General features: G+C 41.2%; 1 protein-coding gene across 1 annotated transcript in view; it reads left to right on the plus strand.

The window, feature by feature from the left end:
- The window catches only part of Cpa6 (carboxypeptidase A6), a 361,770-nt gene that overhangs the window by 302,061 nt on the left and 34,142 nt on the right, over positions 1–25,567 (plus strand). The window contains exons 7-8 of the mRNA NM_001415862.1: positions 4,475–4,585; positions 5,448–5,538. Of these exons, the coding sequence (NP_001402791.1) occupies positions 4,475–4,585; positions 5,448–5,538 (202 nt within the window). The remainder of the gene's footprint in view (positions 1–4,474; positions 4,586–5,447; positions 5,539–25,567) is intronic.

The following is a 25,567-nucleotide window of genomic DNA, read 5'->3' on the forward strand; positions in this document are numbered from 1 at the left end:
TAGAAGACCTCGTACCAATATTATCCAAACTATTCCACAAAATTGAAACAGATGGAGCACTACCGAATACCTTCTACGAAGCCACAATTACTCTTATACCTAAACCACACAAAGACCCAACAAAGAAAGAGAACTTCAGACCAATTTCCCTTATGAATATCGACGCAAAAATACTCAATAAAATTCTGGCAAACCGAATCCAAGAGCACATCAAAACAATCATCCACCATGATCAAGTAGGCTTCATCCCAGGCATGCAGGGATGGTTTAATATACGGAAAACCATCAACGTGATCCATTATATAAACAAACTGAAAGAACAAAACCACATGATCATTTCATTAGATGCTGAGAAAACATTTGACAAAATTCAACACCCCTTCATGATAAAAGTCCTGGAAAGAATAGGAATTCAAGGCCCATACCTAAACATAGTAAAGGCCATATACAGCAAACCTGTTGCTAACATTAAACTAAATGGAGAGAAACTTGAAGCAATTCCACTAAAATCAGGGACTAGACAAGGCTGCCCACTCTCTCCCTACTTATTCAATATAGTTCTTGAAGTTCTAGCCAGAGCAATCAGACAACAAAAGGAGATCAAGGGATTACAGATCGGAAAAGAAGAAGTCAAAATGTCACTATTTGCAGATGATATGATAGTATATTTAAGTGATCCCAAAAGTTCCACCAGAGAACTACTAAAGCTGATAAACAACTTCAGCAAAGTGGCTGGGTATAAAATTAACTCAAATAAATCAGTAGCCTTCCTCTACACAAAAGAGAAATTAGCCGAGAAAGAACAAAACACCAATGGCTTCATAATAGACCCAAACAATAAAAAGTACCTCGGTGTGACTTTAACCAAGCAGGTAAAAGATCTGTACAATAAGAACTTCAAGACACTGAAGAAAGAAATTGAAGAAGACCTCAGAAGATGGAAAGATCTCCCATGCTCATGGATTGGCAGGATTAATATAGTAAAAATGGCCATTTTACCAAAAGCGATCTGCAGATTCAATGCAATCCCCATCAAAATACCAATCCAATTCTTCAAAGAGTTAGAAAGAACAATTTGCAAATTCATCTGAAATAACAAAAAACCCAGGATAGCTAAAACTATCCTCAACAATAAAAGGACTTCAGGGGGAATCACTATCCCTGAACTCAAGCAGTATTACAGAGCAATAGTGATAAAAACTGCATGGTATTGGTACAGAGACAGACAGATAGACCAGTGGAACAGAATTGAAGACCCAGAAATGAACCCACACACCTATGGGCATTTGATTTTTGACAAAGAAGCCAAAACCATCAAATGGAAAAAAGATAGCATTTTCAGCAAATGGTGCTGGTTCAACTGGAGGTCAACGTTTAGAAGAATGCAGATCGATCCATGCTTATCACCCTGTACAAAGCTTAAGTCCAAGTGGATCAAGGACCTCCACATCAAACCAGATACACTCAAACTAATAGAAGAAAAACTAGGGAAGCATCTGGAACACATGGGCACTGGAAAAAATTTCCTGAACAAAACACCAATGGCTTATGCTCTAAGATCAAGAATCGACAAATGGGATCTCATAAAACTGCAAAGCTTCTGTAAGGCAAAGGACACTGTGGTTAGGACAAAACGGCAACCAACAGATTGGGAAAAGATCTTACAACAGATAGAGGCCTTATATCCAAAATATACAAAGAACTCAAGAATTTAGACTGCAGGGAGACAAATAACCCTATCAAAAAATGGGGTTCAGAGCTAAACAAAGAATTCACAGCTGAGGAATGCCGAATGGCTGAGAAACACCTAAAGAAATGTTCAACATCTTTAGTCATAAGGGAAATGCAAATCAAAACAACCCTGAGATTTCATCTCACACCAGTGAGAATGGCTAAGATCAAAAACTCAGGTGACAGCAAATGCTGGCGAGGATGCGGAGAAAGAGGAACACTCCTCCATTGTTGGTGGGATTGCAGACTGGTACAACCATTCTGGAAATCAGTCTGGAGGTTCCTCAGAAAATTGGACATTGAACTGCCTGAGGATCCAGCTATACCTCTCTCGGGTATATACCCAAAAGATGCCCCAACATATAAAAAAGACACGTGCTCCACTATGTTCATCGCAGCCTTATTTATAATAGCCAGAAAATGGAAAGAACCCAGATGCCCTTCAACAGAGGGATGGATACAGAAAATGTGGTACATCTACACAATGGAATATTACTCAGCTATCAAAAACAATGACTTTATGAAATCCATATGCAAATGGTTGGAACTGGAAAATATCATCCTGAGTGAGGTAACCCAATCACAGAAAGACATACATGGTATGCACTCATTGATAAGTGGCTATTAGCCCAAATGCTTGAATTACCCTAGATGCCTAGAACAAATGAAACTCAAGACGGATGATCAAAATGTGAATGCTTCACTCCTTCTTTAAAAGGGAACAAGAATACCCTTGGCAGGGAATAGAGAGGCAAATATTAAAACAGAGACTGAAGGAACACCCATTCAGAGCCTGTCCCACATGTGGCCCATACATATACAGCCACCCATATAGACAAAATGGATGAAGCAAAGAAGGGCAGACCGACAGGAGCCGGATGTAGATCGCTCCTGAGAGACACAGCCAGAATACAGCAAACACAGAGGCGAATGGCAGCAGCAAACCACTGAACTGAGAATAGGACCCCCGTTGAAGGAATCAGAGAAAGAACTGGAAGAGCTTGAAGGGGCTCGAGACCCCATATGTACAACAATGCCAGGCAACCAGAGCTTCCAGGGACTAAGCCACTAACTAAAGACTATACATGGACTGACCCTGGACTCTGACCTCATAGGTAGCAATGAATATCCTAGTAAGAGCACCAGTGGAAGGGGAAGCCCTTGGTCCTGCTAAGACTGAACCCCCAGTGAACTAGATTGTTGTGGGGAGGGCGGCAATGGGGGGAGGGTTGGGAGGGGGACACCCATAAGGAAGGGGAGGGGGATGTTTGCGGGGAAACCGGGAAAGGGAATAACACTCGAAATGTACATAAGAAATACTCAAGTTAATAAAAGAAAAAAAGAAAAAAAAAGGAGAAAAAAAAAGATTATGTGCCGTGATAAAATGGGACTTACCTCTGGTATACAAGGCAAGTTTTTAAAAACACAAGTCAATCAGTGGAATGCATCTCACTGACAAACCGGAAGACTATAATGATCATCTCAATTGACTGAGAAAAAAAGCATTTGAGAAAGTTCAGCGTCCTTGATTGTAAAAACAGTATGGGTTTAAAAGGAAAGTTCCACAACATAAAAGACTTTTGTGGAAAATACCCCACCGCTATCATAATCAGTAGGAAATAACTGGAAGATTTTCTGCTAAGATCTAGCACAACAGAGGATGCCTGTGCTGACTCTTTCTACTCAACATCATATTGAAAGTCCTAAAAGTGTAAGAAGATATGAGAAGCAAGTAAAAAAGGATCTAAATCAGAAAGAACAAAGCAACACTGCCTCCCTTCTCAATGACGTGATTCCACATGTGGAAAACTCCACTTTACACATGTTCACACATGGATAACCACAACTAATACATGAATTTATAAAGACACAAAGATAGAAGCTACAGAATCACAAAAACCCCAGTAACTCATATGCACAAACAATAACCTAGCTGGGAAAAATAATGTCTCTTACAACAGTATCAAAAACTAGAAATGCAACTGAAAGAAGTAAAAGATTAGGACCCTAAGAATTATAAAGCATGAATACAAGAAAATGAAGAGGATACAAGAATACAGAAAGATAACCTATGTTCATGGATCAAAAGAATATTGCTAAAACACCCATACTATGAAAAACAATACAGAGACTTAACATAATATATAACAAAATCTCAATGGTATTCTTCACATAAATAAAGACTTAAAATCCATGAGTCACACACACACTGACTAGATGGGTAAATGGAGTCTAAAATTAACATTTTTTATTTATTGATCAATTCACATATACACGTATTTATATACTCATGTATACATATATATATATACTCATGTATACTCATGTATCATATAAATGTTTCTGGGATGCAGATCAGAGAGGAAATACTTGCCTAGTATGTACAAGGTCCTGAATTTAATGTCCAATACCACGAAAAAGAAAGAACTCTATAATTGTTACTTTAATGAAAGCCCAAATATTTAGCCAGAGCTGAAACACTGTAAGAAGTTATTCATTTACTCTGTTTATTGGCTCTACTAATAAATTGATAATCAGGAGTTATTATTATTGGTAAGAAAGTATCAATATGGGTATTATTACTAATAATAATGGTGTTCAAGAGTCTCATTCACAGAAAAAAAGAGCACAGTACATTAACTTGTTACCTTTTAGCCCAGCAGTAAGTGTCTCTCACACGTTTTCCCCTTAAACAAACTTTTTGGTATCCATTCTTAAGGAAAATGTCTCCTTTGTCTTTCAGGCCATTCTGACCTATAAGACTGACCCAGCCATGAGAAAAATGCTGAATCATCTGTATTTCTATATCATGCCTGTGTTGAATGTCGATGGATACCATTTCAGCTGGACACATGTAAGTCATTCTGCCTATCCGATTGAAAAGAGGACTGAAGGGGTCATAAGAACGTGATGGTCCAGGAAAGGAGTCTGCTGGTCAGCCCACTACTAATGAATCCAAGGAACACAAGAAGCTTCTCTTCACTCATTTTCATAATGCACTTTACATAAGATTTCATAGAATAAAGATTCCTCTTTCCAAATAAATGAATACAAAAACACTAGCCTCGACTAATCTATCCAGTTAGACTGTAAAAATAACCCAAGGAGATGGTGGTGAAAAGGACCAAAACACGTTGTTATCAAAGTGTTTAGGAAAAAAAGAGTCAAAAATATAGGAGACCCCCAATGGTGTTAGAAGGCAGAGCATGAGACTGGGTCTGGGCTAATCTTCGCCTCTGTCTTCTGGCTGGTCTATGCACGGAAAAATGCACCCCAAAGTAATGTGATGCCTTTTCCCAGTGCGCAACTAAACGCATATGAATGTCCTTTGTGCCGGTTGCTTTTAACTCTCAACATGACACAATCTAGAGTCACGTGGGATCTAGACCAGGTTGGCCTCTGGGCACATCCGTGGGGGATTACTGTGATTGTAACATCATGTAAGAAAACCTAGCCCACAGTGGGCAGTTCTGTTACATGGACTGGGCTCTGGACCAGAGAAGAGAAGGGAAAGCAAACAGCTAAACAAGCAAGCAAGGATGAATTTACTCTCTTTGCTCAATGAGACTTTCCCAAAAATGGCCGACTGCAGCCTAGAATTGTAATCCAAGCAAACCCTCTCTCCTCGGAGCTCCCTTTTGTCGGGGTATTTTTATCATAGCAGGGGAAGTAAACTTTTTAAGCACCTTCTCTGCTTACGTTTTAATCGTGTCTAGGATCGATTCTGGAGAAAGACACGGTCAAGAAACTCTAAATTCCACTGCCGCGGAGTCGATGCCAACCGCAACTGGAAAGTGAAATGGTGCGGTAAGTGTGAAGTGGGAAGTGTGAGGCTGGGTTTCAGAACCTAAAACCCCACAGGTACTGGCCGGGCAGGACTCCACTAGGAGACAGATGTGTGTATGTGACTGGAATCCTCACAGAGCCAAAGATGAAGGTGGGGGTACGGCTCAGAAGGGGAAGCCCGTGGATTTTAAGCACTACAAATAGATAAGTAAATAAATGAAAAGTAAAGAAGACATGGGAGGGGTTGGAGAGATGGCTCAGAGGTTAAGAGCACTGGCTGCTCTTCCAGAGGTCATGAGTTCAATTCCCAGCGACCATATGGTGGCTCACAACCGTGTATAATTAGAACCAATTCCCTCTTGTGAGCAACAGGGTATCTGTATACATAAAATAAATAAATAAATCTTTATTTTAAAAAAGACATGGGTAAGAACGCCGTGGCTATAATTTGCAAAAGAAAGCAAAAGCGAGTTTTGATATATAAAAGAAAACTAAAGTTTTAAATTCATCAATCTAATCCTGAAAATTAAAATTTTAAACACAGATAGAAGCTTGAGAAATGCTTGCCACTGATAAAACTAAAGTAGCAGCTTGTGTCTCACTGTGTGAATTGGAACCATCAGAACAACACTGACACTGACATCACACCTATTGTGAGCAAAGCTGTGCTGTCCTCAGCTGAAGTCCACCATCACTGATTCCTTTACTGGGCACACACTGGAAAGAGATTTCTCTGCATTCCACACCATTATTTCTCATACAGGAGGAGAGTGGCACATTATGAAAGGAATCCTTTTGCAGAATAAAGAGGCAGGCAGGGATTGGGAGGGAATAAGGAACTCCACTAGCTAGAAAACTTGGAGCAGAAACAGCAGGACAGAGAATCATGCTGCAAAAGGTGTTGTCCAAAGTCGCCCACTGGCAGGATCTATAGTGAAATCCTTCAGAATATAGACCATAGAATCCAGTCATCTTACCATGTGTGGGGTCTGTATGAGAAGCCAATACGCCACTCCACCAGCATTGGACAGAATAATTGGGTGAGAACTCAGGCTCTTTCACCCATCCTTCCAGGCGACAGCCCTCAATCAATCAGAACTGGTGAAGAAGAAGACAAATTGTTAATTAAAAAAAACAAAAAAACAAAAAACAAAAACCATGACCTCAAATTCTGAGCAGTGACATGCATGACTCTCTTTAATCTGGAAGTTGTGACACCATTCATGAGAGTCTTAAAGGAACATGGGGGGTGGGGGGGATGGCTAACTCCCAACACACACAGCCATCTAATCCTGTCGGTTTCCTCCTCATATCTAGAACAGGGTCAGTGAGCCCCTGAACCTTAAACCAACGGCTGGACAATTCCCCTTCTTTGTGTGATGACATAAGCAATAGTTAGAATGCCTACATTTGTGGAGAAAAGAACACGTTGCATGAGTGCTCTGCGGTAGAATAGATGGTGTTTTAGAGATACAAACTGTTTTCTCCAAACTAGGCCAAGTCAGTGGACGTGCTCACGGTAAGTCTCTCCAAGCATTTGTAGCATTCCTCCCTAACTTAGCCTCCAGTAGCACTAAGAGGTTTTCAGATCTAATGACTCTTATGAGGGTGACACCCTCAGGAATGGCATTAGCGCCCATACAAAGGTCAAAGGAGTTTAATATCCCTTTCTTCCATGTGACTTATACTGCTGCACCTATGAGGAAACAGGTCGTCACCAGATACTGAAGCATCTAATAGCTGAAACTTTGCCTCTCTACCCTCTGGAGCTGTGAGCAACAAATTTCTATTTACACTTTATCCAACTCAGGATATTTTGTTCTAGCAACCAGAATATACTTAGATATTCCCTCAATCTTCTAATTAAAAGAAATTGTATGTATGTGTCCTTGTCTGTGTGAGAATCTGTGTGTGTGTGTGTGTGTGTGTGTGTGTGTGTGTGTGTGTGTGTGTGCGCACTGCCCCACACACTGAGACCACAAGAAGGCATTAGCTGTTCTCCTCTGCAGCTCTCCCAGAATGAGGGGATCATATTTTCTTAGCCAGGCTAGAAGTTAGCAAGCCCCAGCCATCCTCCTGTCTCAACCCTTTCTTGGAGCTGGGCTTGTTGAGTGAGTGCTGTTTTCACATCATCTCAAGTTCTCACGAGTGCTCATCAAGTGCTGTTAGCATCGGAGACATTTCTCCAGCCTCTGCTGTCTTCTTTGAATTCCCCTTCCATTTTCTCTGGTGGGGGTATTTACTGTCCCAAAACTCTACAAATGTTCCAATAGTTACACAGCCGCATGTATTTAATATCCGTATGTATGTCGTGTGTATGCCACAATCACCTCAGGAAGTACACAGGAGGGGAACCGATCTGAGTAACCATAGCCGGCAGGCAGCTCTGCCTATGTAACATTAGAATGTTGATTATATTCCCTTACAGAGTAAGGCTAGCCTTGCCACTCTTTGTTCTTCCTTAGCCCAGCGTGTTTCCTTCATGCATAGTCCTCCTTGATTTCTGCGTTTCCCCTGCCGTCTCTACTAGACATCTTTTGATTCTTCCTATTTTTTTTTAAGCACTCAGACTTTTTTTATGATGCAACACTCAGGACATAGAAAGGATTATATCAAACTTCCCTTGCAAACTAGGCTGGTGTAAATAATGTGCAAACACAGGCGGCCAGGCTAAGACCATCCATCAGTCTTCAGATCTCTGCAGTGAATTCAGCTGATCTGAAGACAGGGATCCGCAGCCTGCCTCCCTCTCAGCCTCAGGTCTATCCCACTTCAGCTTGGTGCTTAATTAATGAGCCAGGGAACCATGCTGAGGGAACTACTGTAAGATCAGGAGTGTGAAGTATGACTTCCCCGAAAAAACGCCAAATGAGCATCAGCGAAAATGCGCCCAAGTCAATACCAAGCTGAAAATGCAGCTGTTTCTCCCTTTGCTGGTGGGTCTCAGGCGTAAGGAGCAGAAGGTAAGACCTTCTTCCTGTGAAAACCCAGCAGACTCCCACATGGCAGCAGATGTGCCTTAGAGCAGCGGGGTAGAGAGAGCAGCTCAGAGAGAACATGGGGAAGCAGGCTCACCTTCCTAGAACTTTGGGGCCTGAAATGAATACTTCCTTGCAAGGCTAGCAGAGGCACACAAGTCAGGAGAGTGAGGCAAACTGGGAGCAAGTGTACATATGTGTTCATGAGTTTACCTGTGTTCATTGAGCATGGTACCCTAGGAGAGTCCCTTTGCACCCCTTTAGAGCATGCCATGAGCATCAATCTTCCCATATTGGAACAAACCCAGAGAGAGGGTTCATCTTCCAAAAGCTCTGACCCCTGAAAAATCAAGTATTCTTAAGAATGAATTTCTATTTAAAGAAACCTACAGAACAGGAGAATATGATTACAAATCATACATCTAACAAGGGAGTTACGTTTGTATTACAGAGACTGATGTCTATAATAGAGGGATTTATACCTGTAATATAGAAGACCCATATCTATAAAGACTTGTGTCTGTAATACAAGGACTTGTATCTACAATATAGACTTATACAATACATAGAACATATCTATATTACAGGGGCTTGTATATAAAATGTAGGACTCATCTATAATATAGGAACTTATATAGATATGGAGAGCCTTGTGTTCTATAAGGACTCATCTGTAATACAGGAAGTTGTGTCTATAAAAGAGTTCTTAAGCCATGACAACCTAATTAAAGATAATATACACAAATGACATAATCAGATAGTTATTAAAAGAAGATATTCCAATGAAAATGCACACTTGAATATGTGCTCAATAATGTTCATCAAAGCCACACAGAGTACCACTTCACATATACTAAGACAGATAATAAAATAAATAATAGGTATTAAGAGGGTAGGAAGAAACTGAAATAGTCAAACTTACTGGTGTCAGGTAAAATGCAGACGTTTGGAAACAGTGTGGCATTTATACAAAAATTTAATATCAAGCTACTATATGACATGGCATTTCTGCCCCTAGATATATACCCAAGAGAATAAAAATGCTTGCCACATAATACCCTGTAAATGAGTGTCCATAGCAGCAATATTCACAGTAGGCCAAAAATAAAATAGCAAAACCCCAGAGTTTATCAGCTGATGGATTGGTAAGCAGAATCCAGCCATAGAGGAAGGAAACTTTATTCCCCATTAGTGTTCCTAAGTCTGTAGCTGGACAGACTCCCATAACACAAGGCAGATTAATAAAATTCAGCAGCACATGGCACTCACTGTGCCCAGGATAAACCCACACAAAGATATTGCAGAATGATGGCCCACTCAGCATCATCGACCAAGAACAACGGATTACTAACAGGAACAAAACTAGAGATCAGTGTGTTAAATGACACTCTAAAGGGGAAATGTTTTGTATACCAAATTTAAAAATCAACTTTTATCCGGGAAGTAGCAAGACAGAGGGAAACGTCTGTGGGCTTGGAGTAGGAAAAGAGCAGGACACTGGTAGCAGGTAAGACTGGGTGACTTTGTTATCTAACTTCCTCTGGCTGGACTCCCATGAAAGGACCTACAGGCATCTCCAGTGATTAATTTTTGTTATTTCTGGGAGAGAGGGGAGGGGTACATCTTTGTGAATGTATGCCTTGCTACTAGGCAAACAGGAAGGAGGAGGGAGCTATCCTTCCTCCCCTCTTCAAGTTCCTTAACTGTCTTTACTCAGCAATCCTTCAGATTCAAAGGAGGCATATCCTTGGTCTCTTTTGCCATAGTGAACTATTTTTATCTTTTTGGCCATAAAAATAAATGAAGCACTGGCATATGCTTCACTATAGATGAGCCCCGAAAACACTGTGCTAATTGAAATAAACAAACCAGCAAAGAATAATTACCATAGCATTCATAGGACATATTGAGAATAGGCAAACCCATAGAGACAGAATAGATTGCCACAGGCTGGCATGAGGAGGGAGAGAGGGAAATGACTCCCATTGGGTACATAGCTTTATTTTTTGAGGTGATAGGAATATTTTTGAAATCTGATAGAGTTGGTGACTGTGAATAGAGTAAAAGCCACTGAACTGTATTTTGTTAAGTAGTTAATTGCATGGCATATGAGCTATAACTATTATAAAAATGAACAGTGATAGTCTTATAAAAAATGTCTTCATTTCTATTCAGGAGCACCTAGGCATTTATGTAAATATAGACTCTTCAGAAAGCTCATTTTCCTAGTATTATAGACTTAAGTGTAAGTTGGAGATAAGTGTGGGTTGGGTTTTTGTTTGTTTTTGTTCTTTTGTTTTTCCTTCAAATTTATTGATATATATCTTGTCCAAAAAACAAACAGGTTTCGGATATGCTGCTGTCTTTTTTTATTGAAAAAGATTATATGCAGATATATTGATAGATCATCTGAGGTGAAAATAGAAACCATTAGAGGCTGGTAGCTTCTAGCCAACACCTGTGAAATGACAATAGCAGGCCACTGGCTGACTTCCTAAAAGGCTGGTTCCTCCAGCTGGAGGGCTTCTGCTGTCAGACAACTGTACGAAGAACCCTAAGTGGCATTGCTCCGAAAATATAAAGAATCTGAGACTAAATCTAGGACAAGGAGATAGGGCAGGAACATGTTGCTGAATTGTCTGCGGAGGGAATTTTTTCAGGAAGAATGAAATTCTCTCTAATGTTTCATAACAGTAGTCATTGGGGGTGTTTGGTATAATCTAGTCATTCACTGAAGAGCTATGGATCTGCTACGAGAGGCTCTAAGAACATGCTGATTTGGCCTCAAGATAAGCTGAGGAAGAAACATTAATATCAAATGCTGGAGCCTACAGCAAGGGCATGCCGCCTTGGACACTGGGAATTTTCACCCTTGGAGAGTCACAGAGAAGAGCCTCTGCAGAACTTTTGGTTGAGAACGAGAAAGATAGAAGAGATGATGAAACAGACCTCAGGACACCTGTCCGTTTGTTGGTGTATATAATGTTAATCCCATTTGCCATAAGACCTGGACAAAAATTAAGGGCCTCCTATATTCTAGAGGCTGAAATTGTGTCAGACACTCCTGAAATAATGAGTTCAATCTAACTTTCAAAGAATTGTCCGTGGTTCTGGAAAAATATGAGGTGGAAATCTATTGGCTCTTCTTCTTTGCTTTGAGACCAATTAAATATGAAAAGGCATATTAACTACCTAATATCTTCTGTAAAAGTAAGAAAAATTTTAAAATTATAGTCTATTAAACTAGAGACCTAAGTTTACTTGAGCTTTATATTAAAGGAGTTTAAGATTCAGAGTATAGTGACTTGAAAATCAACACTCTAAGGGGTCCGATCACCGTTAGTGGTTAACATTTTTTAAAGATACCTCATGTGATGACTGTGGGATATAAACTTAGCAAATAGTAATGCAGGAAGCTTGCTCAGGAGGGCACACAAGTAAAGATGCTGAGAAGTAAAATCCGAGTGTCACCTTTGACCCTGACTGTAACCACAGGTCTAACCCTTTAGGGATGAACTTGCCAGGAATGGTCTGCATGACTCTAATGCAAAAGGAGTTAAATTACAGACAGCTCTGAATATCTTTTGATACCTTAGTGTCAAAAGAATAACAGAACTGCTTCGTCGATATCTAAGCAAGATAAGAGAGAGATTGCAAATGTGCGGTAAGAGAGAAAAGAATAGATTTCCCCAGTTGCTATGAAATGCCTTGTCCACCCTATGCCAGTTGCTTTAGTCTACAAGCCCATGTAAAGTGAGTAAATTCTCTAGGATGGTCTATTCCAGTCCAGTCCGGTTTGGCTTTTTCCCCTGACTGAAGTTTGACACCTTCCCACAATGACAAGCATTTTCCTAGCCTACACTTTGATTGAACGTATGGCCCTTTAAGGGTCTGTGGAGATTTATGTCTGGCTCCAGCACCAGAGGACTCTCATTTCTCCTCCAGCTTCCCTTATAACAGCAGGGGGAGCCAGCCTGTGGGTGGGGGCGATCAGTAAACAGCCCATACCTGCCTTCCACTCATCAGTTTTGAGACCATGCAGGCTTGAATCGGTATTTTGATCGTTTAGATGTGTTTATAGCCAGAGGTTTTATCAATAGATTTGCCACAATTCTATCATATTAGCCGAAGATCCAGCTATCATTTTCCTTCACATAAACACAATTAGAACTAAATTGTCCCTTTATATGGATGCTTCCTGTTGGCTTTCTGACCATGTCTAAAGCAGTCGTATCAGCCTCCAATCTAATGGAACAAACCAGTGTGCACCCACTTTCTTCTTTGCTCCCTCCTAGCAATAAAACTCGAGGCATAATATTGGAGATTTCAGAGAAAAATTGTACCTTAGGGCTGAAGAGGTGATCTCTCCATGGTTAATAGTCCTTGCTGTTCCTTCAGGGAACCTGAGATTTGTTCCCAGCATCCACATCCACATGGGGTAGCTCATACCTAGAAATCCAACTCAAGAGATGAATGCCCTCTTCTGGAGAGTGCCATCAGGCACACACTGGCAGCTCCCCTCCCATCCTGCCTACTGTTACTATTAGTCATGTTAATTGGTACTTTTAAACTAATTACCTATTAAAAAAGTCGCTCAACTCTTACTCCATCTCTGTAACCTTCCTCGGCCCCAAAAGGTATTGATAATTCCTCTCTGGGTTCCTCTAACTCAGCAAGTTTAAACACATTGTTTTCAAACTTAATTCTTTCTTCATGGGCAAAACTGAAAAAAACTGCTTCGTTCCCAGTGTTTAAAGAAAAAAAATTAAAAAGGTAACAGGCAGGCATTTTGCTGGAACCGTTGCTTTGCAATGCTTGTTGGGTACTCAGCTCAAGGACACGGTTTCCAATCTCAGTGTTCAAGTATTTTTTTTCTGCCTACTAAGGTACAAAGAACACATAAAAAATATCCTTTCTGGAGATATAGCATGACCCTTTGGAACTTTACTTTATTATATACATAGTTATATATGTTAACAGAGAGGGCGGTAGAATCAGGTTTAAGGAGTGCAGAGGGAAAGGCAATATTGTACACTGCACCTTTTGACTAAATGTGGAATTCTCTTAGGAATGTATTCTATCATTGTACTTGAGTGTGAGAAGTTACAGATGGACAAAGATACGCACTGCGACACTTAACAAGAGCAAGAGAGTAGAAATAGCTCGAATGCCTGTCATTTTATCTAGTTTTAAAAAGCCAAAATCCCAGCCATTTGATTTTACCAATGAAGACTCAAGCCAGACAATGTCCTGAAAGCCTGCCAGCTCCAAGAGGCAGAGAAAGCACCCAGCTGACCTTCCTGACATCCCAGAATCTCTTCTCTGTGCTGTCTTAAATTCCCTCCAACTCAAAGACCCTCCTTTCTGTTTACTTATGTAAACCCTGTTAGCCATTGCTCTGCCTCTTGACCTAGAGTTGATTTTGTTAAACTCTTGTTTTCAGAAAGCTCTTAGATTTAAAGTGTGTGCTAGGGCTCAGCCACACCACAAGATTTTTCCAGTTCCCAATCTTGGGGTTCACACTGTGATATCCTGCAACGATTTTACTTGTTAAATTATGGTGTTTCCTAGTAAGATCACTAATTGTGGTTGTCAGCCTGAGTCCATCTGGAATAACCAAACCCCAAGCATCTGGGCACTCCTGTGAGGGATTTTCTTGGTTGTATCGTTTTAGGTGGAAGATCTACCCTAAGTCTGGGCCACACCTTCTGGTGGCAGCCTACATTAAGCAACATGGAAGAAAGAAGGTTTTACTTTTTGATGGTTTGCCCTAACTCTTACTGGCAAGTTCATCAGATTTGTCCTTTAGACACTCCTTTGCTGGTGTTAGAACCTTCAGGATTCTAGTGTCGACTGAAAATTGTCAGCTAGCTAAGACTTCCCTGGGACTCCAACACCAGATTGGGACTCCTGTAAGATCTAGCATCCGTATACCATTCCACTGGGAGACAGCTATTATTAAACTACATATAAACACACACACACACATACACACACACACACACACACACACACACACGCACGCACGCACGCACGCACGCACGCACGCACGCATGCATGCACATGCGCGCACTATGCCCATTCAAACAAAGCAAGACAAAATGGTTCCCATACAATGAATACTGCTCTTTAGCTCATCAGCGAGTGGGCCCTTCCCTACTCTCACTCAAAGACTCTACACTTTCACACGTCAAGGGACAAGCATTATAGTTTAGATCTGGTTTGCGCTTGTCACCCACACTTCCTACGCTGGAAGCTTCCACCTCAGTATGACAACACTGAGGTGATGGAACATGAAAGATGTGAGAGGTGATGAAAAGCTATGAGGGCACTGGAGCAACTGCCCTTCGGATGAGGCAAGGTAGCTTGCCTGGGACCCCTGGTTAACTTCTCAGGAGGATTCTTATAAAGGAGCAAGCCTCACTCCTCCCTGGCTGAAGCATCTTACCTCACCACAACATGACGCCATTATGTGACCTAGTCCAAATGGTTTCTCACAAGAGACCAATCAATGCAACAGACCCCTTCCTGGACTTTGCACCTCCAAAGGTGTGATCTTAATAAACTGCTTTTCTTCATAGACGCAGAAAGAGGAGGAGGAGGGAGAGAACCAAGAAAAGAATGAGGAGCAGGAGGAAGAAGAGGATGACAATTATTTGTGGGGAAAAGACATTTTTACTTACAGATATAATAAAGAAACTGATGTTTTTAAAAATATGCCCGTAGATTATCCATAAAATAATAAAAAAGAAAGACAAAAAAATGTTTGATTTCTAAGGAAAAGTAGTGGATGCCTACATGGATGAAAAGATTATGTTATGTGACCACAGACATCCTATGACCATTCAAAAATGCTTCTCGATTAATGAAGTCTGTGCTTTTTGAGAAAACTAAAAATAAAAGCAATGTGCTACAATGAGTTAAAGCACTTTTTCCTCCTCTCATTAAAAAGCTGAATTAGTTTTCATTAAGAAGACAGGGGGGAGACTAAAAACTGCACTCCATAGGCCTTAAAAGGAAATTACATCACCCTCCTTTGCCACACTCCATTCTTCTTTGCCCGCCCTCACTCACCTCAACAAATCCAGGAGAGCACTCTAACACACTACTCATTCCCTCTCTTGGGCTCCCTCCAATGCCTTTCCTGGTATTTCTTGAGAGGTGTTAAATATAAGAGAGAGTCTAAAAGCTTTGCACCAACTAAAATGTTTTACAAAAATTATTGCTTTCCCACACGTAAAACGTGTATAGTAACATGGAATTATGTGTTTCATGAAATATAATGTTCATCAAATTATACAGACATCTTTTCTCATTTAAAGGTGTCTCAGAAAATGATTTTTGTTGTTGTTCAGGTAGAGCTCTACTATGTAGCCTGAGCTAGCCTCAAGCTAGGGATGCCATTGCCTGAGCGTCTCAAGTCCTGGGACTATTGGCTTACACCATTACACCCAGCTCTCGTTTGATAGTTTGTGCATTTATTATGTGTAGCATGATGCCCATATACAGTGTTGTGTGGGACCAGCCTACACTGACAAAGAAGATCCGGCAAGTCATTCTAGCCTGCATAAGTGTAGGACAAAAATTCTAAAATGATCTAAAATAAAAACTAGGGGGCAGTGAGATGACATGGCTGGTAAAGACATTGCCACCAAGCCTAGTGACCTTCATTGACGGCCATATTCCAGGGACTCACAGGGTAGAAGGAGAAAACCATACTGTCCTCTGACCTCCATGCGTGTCCTCTGACCTCCATACTGTCCTCTGACCTCCATGCATGTGCTGGCAAAGGTGCACACATATGCATACACAAACAAAACAAACTTAAAATGTTGCAATTAAGAAAAAGTACTCATTCGATTCATTTACTACCCCTAGATTTAAGAAGGTTCCACCAATGACAATGTAGTTAGAGTGTTCAAAATTATTGCTTCCTTCCCATTTTATTTATTAAAAGTCTGGGGTACCTTTATTTTATTTGCACTTATTTTTAAGGTATTCTGCATGCTAGAAAACAGCATTATTCGGGCTCCTGTGCAAGCCCTTGCCTTTTGTTATAACCTTAAATTACAACAACTGACCTTAAAAATGCAAATGGAAATTTGATGTGCTAGACTAAGAGAGACCTTGCTGCAAGGCAGGTTGACTCATTGAACAAACATTTACTGAAGCCCCTGCTGTGAGCAGAGCGGGATGCCAGGAAAACAAGAATACTATTCCATATTCATTCTTAGGACATAGCAGTCCACCAGCAGCGAGAACAGTAGCATCTCTCGCACAGAGGACATGGGAAGAGAGATGTAGGATGATGTCATTATGCAGGTGAAGGCAGGGACAAGATAGAACGAAGCCTGTCATTGGACAAGAAGGAAGAATGGGAGGGAGAAAAATTTTAGAGAGGAGGAAACTGGAACAGAGAGAGAGAGGCAGCCGAGAGAACACGGAGGCTGGTGTTAAGATTCCTATCTGCACATTTACAGGTCATTGTGAATATTCTTAAGGGACGGATGTGTACAGGGCTTTGTATGTCTAGGTGGGCAATTATATCTTATCAGTTGGATCAGAAGTTATTGTGTTGTGTGTTCCTTCATGTGTCAATTTAAGTTTAAGAGAGTATGTGGTGACTGGAGCCACTAGGCCACCATGGAATTGGGATGTATATTTCTGGCATGGTGGCAACCTGCCTTGGGAACTAGATAGGTAGAGAGATTGTACACTCAGAGAGAAGCCGTTGGCAATGTAATATGGTATGCAGCAGAGTGGGTGAGAGGCTTTGCTGACTGAGATGAAGATATCCACCAGATAACTTGGGTCACTACGGAGCCGAACCTAGAGCAGGGTAAAAGACAGCCATTTTAATTTTTTGTAATTTTACAGCAACAGAGAGACTGGAAATGCTGTGGGCCAGGAGCTTTTGTTTGCAAGGTCCTACTCTTTAGAGCAGTTTTCAGATAACAGGAAAATTAAGAAGAATGTGCAGAGATTCCCCTCTCCCTCACGTACGCGCAGCAGCTCGTGTCAATCAACAAACCATCAACAAATAGTCATCCTAAGTCCACGGTTTACATTAGGGTTCCCTCTTCAGGGCTGTGAGAAATGTGTAGCAACAGTTACCCTGACAATTCTATCACGCAGAGTAGGTTCACTGCCCTAAAAATCTATGTGTTCTACCAATTCATTCCTCCCATCCCAGCCCCTCAACCATTGATCCACATGTGGTTTCTATCGTGCTACCATGCTCCAGAATGTCATCTTGGAATCTTCCCTCACTACCCACCAGGAATGTCCCAGGATTCCAGAAGATATCAAAACTCACAGGTGCTCAAGTCTTTTATACAGCACCCAGATAACCTATGCAATCTTTCTTTGGGTCTTTTATTCTTTTTGTTTTGTGTTGTGTTTTGTTTTTGTGATGAAATGTAGCCCAGGCTAGCCTTAGAGATCTTTTTGCCTTTGCTCTTTGAGTGCTGAGATCCCAGGTATGTGCCACCTGGGACACTGGTATGTATGACTTCCTACATATCTTACATAGATTAGTTATAATACCACGTAAACATTGTGCAGTCTTGACTAGGGGATAATAAGAAAAAAGTCTGAACATGGTCAATATCAGTTCTTTTTTAACAGTCCTGAGCCACAATTAACCAAATTAAAAGAGCAGAACCTACAGATAATGAGCTACGACAATAGTCAGAGTCTTAGGATATATAACCTGTCCAGGTGTCTTAAGGCTTATTTTTAATGTTCTATATGTGAGTGATTTTCCTGTAGATGCACTGTTTGCATGCCTGATACCTGCAGAAGCCAAAAGAGTGTTCCAGATTCCCTGGTACTGGAACTCCGACAGTTGTAAGCTGCCATGTGGGTGCTGAGAGCCAAACCTGATTCTCTGCAAGAGTAGCCAGTGCTCTTAACTACTGAGCCACCTCTCTGGCCCCCTAGTGTCTTTCTTTTAAGAATATGAACTAAGGTTCTCACTGTGTCTTTGTTCTGTTTGACAGCCCATTCCACTCCACCTGGTAGCTCATATTTCGTTTTCTAGATGTGCCACAGTTCAGCCCTTACCTACTGAAGGACAACGTGGCTGCTTCCAGGCTCAGGCAATCATGACTGTAGCTCCTGCAAATATCCCTGCCCATGCTTTTGTGTTAGACGCAGGCTCCCGATTCCTTCAGATAAATTCCGAGTGATGTGATGGCTGCGTTTGATTTTGGGGGGAAAAAAAACTACCAAATGTCTTTCAGAATATCTAAAACTTTTTGTATTCCCACTAGCAAAGAGTTTGGTGTTGGCATTGGGGACTTTGGTCATTCTAATTAGTGTGTTGCTCACCACCACCATGATCTTAATTTCCCTGGTGACCGAGCAAAGAACGTCTTTGCATGCATTGATGTGCACATTGATTGATACATATTCGGATGAATTATCAAGGTCACTATCTCATTTTCTGATTGGCTTGTTTTCTTCATATCCTCTATCAGAACAGACATCTATAAATGTTTCAACATTGATTTGCCTTCTTATATTCCTGGCATTGTATTTCAGAGAATTTTTTTTAATTTTAATGAAGTCCTACTCAACCCGTTGTTTATTTCATGAAACCACACCTTAAATGCTGTATTTAAAAAAAAATCATTGTCATAGCCAACATCATTTAGGCTTTATGTCAAATTCTTGAAGTTTTACACTTTCAGATTCTGCATTGTACTCTATAATTCATTGTGCATGAATTTTTATGTAAGATGTAGGGTCTTGTGTTTGGGTTTGGCTGTTTGCATATAGAAGCCCAGCTGTTCCTGTATCTGATGATAAAAAGACATCTGAGTCTCCCAGGCATGGGAGGATTCTAATCTTCAACTGACAACATAGAAAGGGAGAGTGGAAAGAAAGATGAGGTGGTGTCAGGGAAAACAGCAAGCACAGAGAAGCGAGGGTAGGACCACAGCTACTCATGGCCATGTTTAAGAGGAAATGAACCTGGGAATGGTCAGATCAGTTCACAGGGGCTTGGACGTCATGCTCCAGAGCCAGCACTCATGTTGCACATGAAGAACCAGTTAGAGAACCTTCTGTGGGGCTGAGAGAAGTAACATAGCTATTTTAGATGCAATGTATAGGATGGTATGAGGGGTGGATTGGACTCTAAGAAGTTCAATGGTAATAGAGGCACCAGTTAACTATTGTCCAGGGGAGAGATGATGAATAAATGTCAAAGCTAAAATGGAAGCAGGAGAAAGAGAGAGAGAGAGAGAGAGAGAGAGAGAGAGAGAGAGAGAAGGCACACAATGGAATAATAAAAAATAGAAACCAATGACTGACTGATGGAGGTGCTAGGGGTAAAGGCATCACCCAGTGACTGACTGGTGGAGGTGCTGGAGATGAAGGCATGATATCACTTAGAAAGTTCAAGATTCAAGATCATTAGCCGAAAAAAAATTTCCCCATATATCTAATTAAGGAGCTTAGATGGGAAAAACAAAGAATATAAGTAGAAAAGAGAGTAGGATGAGGAGTATGTCAAGAATTTAGAAGAGGGATCCTTTACCCTGAATCCCATAAATAAAATCATTTGCTTATTTAGTAAATGTGGTAAGGCTAGCACATGGGACACAGAAAACAGAAACATGAGGCACAGGAAATGAGAAGCCATAATTCCTTCTATTGAGAGGATTGACCGTTTAGAGAAAAGGCCATTATATTCTATGTGATTGATGCCATGTGGGGATAGATGAAGGCTGGTAACAGAGCATATCAATATCCCCTTGTGCTGGAACAAACCTAGTGGCTTGAATTAACACCAGAGTCTTCCCTTACAGTTTGGGAAGGTAAACATTCAAATGTATTTCACTGGCCTGATGATTTCCAGCTACTCAAGGCCCCCTATAAACACTGTTTGCCTTGTGATTTTTTCCTCCACATTCAAAGCCAATAGTCTAGTACAGCACCTTTCTTTGACTGTACCTCCTCTACATAACTTTTTTGTCTTATACAGATTCTTGAGATCACACTTAGGACATGTCCAGAAACTCTCAGATAATCTTCCTAGGTTGAAAATTCTTAATTTAGAATAGCTATAAAGAATACTTTCTATATCCACCCAAATATATAGGTTCTGCCAGTTAGGGCCTGACGATCTTTGGGGGGTCACTATTTAGTTTATCACAATGGGTCTAGAGGAAACATAGCCCCTTTACTCTGAAAGTTACAGTGTGACACTGTAAAATTTTAAGCATAACATGACAAGAGATACATTTTAGTAAATATAACTCAGGACTTCAAGGATACAGATTGAAAAGGAGTCTGAAGTCAAGACAGCTCACGAGAGCGAGCTAAGAGGTTACTAACTGGGATAGGGAGATGGTCAGAAACTAAGACCATAGACCTAACAGCCTACGGCTTGTTGAGTGCAAAGGATGGTGTCAGGTGTCAAGTGATAAGGTGTTGTACTTTGAGAAAAGCAGATCTGGAATTTAGAAGACTTTGGGCAGGGAATGAAGATAATCTAAGAAAAATTAAACCTTTGCTTGCAAACTAAAGTTTAGAATGCAAGCCATTCTTAGAAGCTGTCTCTAAAACAGAATTCAGCTAGACAATGCAGCTCTTACAGAGTTTAGTTTTATCTTAAAATCATTACAAACAGAATTTACAAATATCCACAAATATATGAAATCCTTAGAATCTTTTTACCTAAACTGGAACCCATCCTATTAGCCTAATGATGAACTATCAAAGCTATTTTAAAAACCTAATAACCACTCCCAACAGCTCTCAACTTCCTGTGTCCCCTCTGCATGCAGTTAGTGATGAGAATGTATTCCTGTAGTCAATTCCAAAATACAGGTGTCTCAGCTTTTCCTTTCCCCATTCTCAGGAGTGTGTTTAGAACAACTTACAAATTCTCAAGATAAACAGCATAAGTGAATTTTCTTTTGTTTTAACAATACACCTGAGACCAAATACCATTCCTTGAGGAAGGATAGATTTATTTTGGCTCAGGACTGGAGGGTGCCCAGTCTACTATGGAAGGCATGAGAACTTGAGCATGAGAACTGGTCACATTGTATCTAAAGTCTAGATGCAGAGACATTTAGAGTCTTTTCACATCTTTGTTTTCATTCATCCTGTGGTTCCAGCCCGCAGAATGGTGACAACCACATCAGGGTAGGTCATCTGTCCTCAGTTAAACCTTTCTGTAAACCCCTCAAGACATCTGAAAATATATTTCCATGGTGATCCTAAAATCCAGCCAATTAACAATAAAGAATAATCATTACAGTAACAAAGCCAATTGTTTAAAATGATTGTATAGCACATGTAACTGTCATGAGACATCCCCCTGCCAGTGTCAACCCCTTATCCTGCTGACACAGGGAGAACATGTGATTTGGTTCCCAGAGCCACCAGGACAATGCGACCAGGGCAATGTGGTCTATGATGAGTCAACAGAGCCATTTAGTGGTCCAGTTGTGACTGGAGCCCAGTATCCCAGTTCAGCTCATTGCTGTTTTCCTCCCATTTACGTCTTCGTACCTTAAGTCCAGCCTCCACCTGATTTTACCATCCACTGGGACTATGGGCCTCAAAAGCAGCAACTCTCCCCTAATTGTCATTCATGTATGTATCATGTATGTGTGCGGGTGCTCCATCACAGTTTCCCCCTGGGTCCCAACTCCACCCGTGCTCTCTTCCCTTCCTCCATGATCCCTTGCCCTCAGCTGCACAGCACAGTTATAACCTGGATCATCTGGTCCGCCACTTCTTCATATGCAAACATCTTGATTTCTTTCTGAACTTAAGAGGTCCCTGCAGGGTCTCACATCTCAGTACTCAAAGTTAAAGAGGTGACGGGCAATGCGGATGTTCAGTTGTTCAGAGGCAGTGCTGTGTCGTCTGACAAGTCTAAAACCCCTCTGCTCTGCGCTGCAGAGATCTGCTAATTTATTCTGCCGTTGTTCTGGATGTGAAGATGCAAAAGCAAACGCTGTCTCTGTATCAGAAACAAAAGATTAGATCCCAGAAAGCCAGGGTAAACTGATAGCTTTTAAGTTCTCAGTTCCATAAGATCAATGCATGGGTGATCTTGCTCCTGTGTTCTGAGCCCTTTTGTTGTGCTTGCTTTTTTTTTTTTTTTTTTGAGATGCTGTGTCCTGGTGTTTTAGCTTTTCCCATCTTCGTCTTCCATGGTGCAGCCAGCATTTCAGATCAGAATCTGTGTAATTGAGGCCAGATCTGGACAGGGCTCTTCAAATAATGTGTATCCAGCAGAGCCACATAAAAATCTCAAGGGGACTTAGCATTCAATAAAATGTGTGAACTGTTTCTTTACATTTTAGCAAAGCCTACATAATGTCTGCGGAGAGCTATAAATAACATTAGGCCTGTGTTAGTGGTCTTGTTTCTACCTGAGTTAATTTATTGCCACTTTAGAGAGCCAGCTATCTGAATTCTGATTTTATTTGGTAAAGGTACCGTTGGTAGAAGAGATGAGTAAGGCAAAAATTCAAGATAAACATGAGCAAAGATAGTCTTGAATGTAATATCCTACTATGCTGCTGGATCAATACTTAATCTGCAGTAAATAACGTTGGCGGGATGCCAGTCTGAAAAATCAACCGTAAAATGCTATGGAATACTCTGGCAGCTAAAGTGCTTCTCAGGCAAACAGCAGTAAGTAAGCTAAGGCATTGCTCTCCTTCACATTACTCGGTTTGACGCATGTGTCAGACTAATGAAATAAAAGGCTTTTCCATTTTGTTATATGCTCAGTGTTAATCAAGCACTAGGTTAGGACCAGTCAAGTAAGGTGATGTGAATATATGCAGCTCTCACGCAGGGCTTTAGGCTCTAAGACAACGTGTGGTTAATCATATATATGCACATACAGACCCATCAGCTGATCCAGTGTGAGGTTTGAGGTAGGTCCTGGCGGGCCGTCCAGCTCAAGCCTCGTCCCTATACCGTCAGCATTACAATGCTCGAAGTTTGGTTTTGCACTTTTTTCTCTCCTGTACCTGCATCCATCCCTGTAGACTGCTATCTCCTAATATATTCCTATGGCTCCCAAATGTAAATTTCTAGCTTAAAAGTTCTCTGAAGCTCTCCCATAATCTCTAAAAGGGACTGGGGAGATAGCCTAGTAGGTGAAGTGTCTGCCACACAAGGTCAGGGGCCTGAGTTTGGATCCCCAGTGGACACTTACAAGTGGATACAGGCCTGCAACACTGAGGGCACAGGAATGCATGGCTTCCCCAGAACTCATGTTCAGCCAGGTCAGTGAGCGGCAGGGTCAGTACAGAATCAGTATTTCAGTACAGAGCTAGCGCTCTCTCTCTCTCTCTCTCTCTCTCTCTCTCTCTCTCTCTCTCTCTCTCTCTCTCTCTCTCAGCTTAGATGCCGGGCTATTGAGGAAGATACCCAAGGTTTACCTCTGGCTTTCCCATGCAGTCCATGTGTTTATGTCCACACAAACACATACAGACACACAGGTGTATGCCTGACCTCTCCACTAGAGATGACGTTAGATGTCTGTTAAAATAAATTCCAAAATTTATTATCGAATAGCTGATCTTCTCTTTGCCAAATCTGCGCTTTCCAAAACCAAAAACAGTTGCTCAGTTCATCTAAAAGTGATGAACTAAATCTTAATATTCCTCATTTTCCTGTTCTCTGCATCTAAGCCGTTGTGGGTTTTGTTGTTGATGATGATGTTTTTTCTTTCGAACTGTTCTGCATTCCAACTACTTCTGACCATTTACATTACAACAACCTTGGCCCAGGTCATCCAATGTCTCCTCTGGGTTCCTACAGGATCTTTCCACCCCATCTCATAGTGCCTTTCCTGACTTTCCAGATGCCCTGTCACTCATACAGTTTCTACACTAACCTCCCATTCAGTGCCAGCTCTACTGGAAAGGTGCATGTCCGTGAGGAGACATTTCCTAGATGTTCCCCCTGCTAAAAGCCTCTCCCCAGATGCCAGGGCTGATTCCCCATGTTCTAGAAGTCTATTTAGAACCCACTGTTGTTGAATACCCTCATCGCCAGCTTGAAAATTACAACCTGCATTCCCAGTATTCCTCAAATGCTATTTTTTCTCTTTTCTGTGGCATTTATGGACCTCGAAATACAGTTCTCATACTCTTAGTCCACATTAAATAACCCCTGCCCGCCATGTGCATGCACGAGCACACACACACACACACACACACACACACACACACACACACTCCACTCAACTAAGTCTAGAAGGCAGCCACCCTTTTTAGTGTGTTGATTCAGCGTAATGTGGTATGCACTATGTGCACAGGAAACACTCCTTGATTAATAAAAATATTAACACTCAAGTGGTAGTTGAAGGTGTCATTCATGTCCACTGAAGATGGAAATCATCCTTGAAGGTGTTAACAGTAGGAAAGAAACCCATAGAAGAATGAAAATGGAAGCAGAGTGAGGTTAGAAGCAAGTTTGAATAAATTACTGTAACAAGGAAGGAGGACACATAAACAAGGGTCAAGTCCTATGAAAGTCCAGGTATAACAACCCCCTCACCACACCTCACACCTCTACCTCTCCCTACTGTGGTCCTGCACGCTTTCCCTTTCAAACTAATGCTTTAAAGCCTGCGTACTGAGAATGGTCCTTCTCCGGGAGCAACCCGTCTCCACCGTGCCCTTGGAGGAAGCTCTCTGGGATACAACCGCACAGATTTTCTGCTGTGTAGGGAAAAGCAATCTGTCTGTTCTCACAAGGACAAGGACTAGTCCTGAAACTCTAATTCTGCATTTGTTGGGAGGGAGGGGAAGTTGGTGGCTATGAACATACATGATTTGGGGGGTCTTCACATGTATACGGAGTTTATATGCTATTTTTTCCTTCAGAAAATGTGAACACTTGCTAATATCCCCATAACATAGGAAATGCTCAGGGTTTCAGATTTTACGTTATTAAAGAAATATTAGGTGACAGAACATTTTCCTGAACCCACAGGCATGTTTGGAGAAATGATGATGTCACTGTGGTTAGTCATGTGTGTCCTCAGCCATCTATAGAGAGGAACTATAATTATATCATCA

This window comes from Rattus norvegicus, chromosome 5 (assembly GCF_036323735.1).
Source record: "Rattus norvegicus strain BN/NHsdMcwi chromosome 5, GRCr8, whole genome shotgun sequence".
Classification (NCBI taxonomy): Eukaryota; Metazoa; Chordata; class Mammalia; order Rodentia; family Muridae; genus Rattus; species Rattus norvegicus.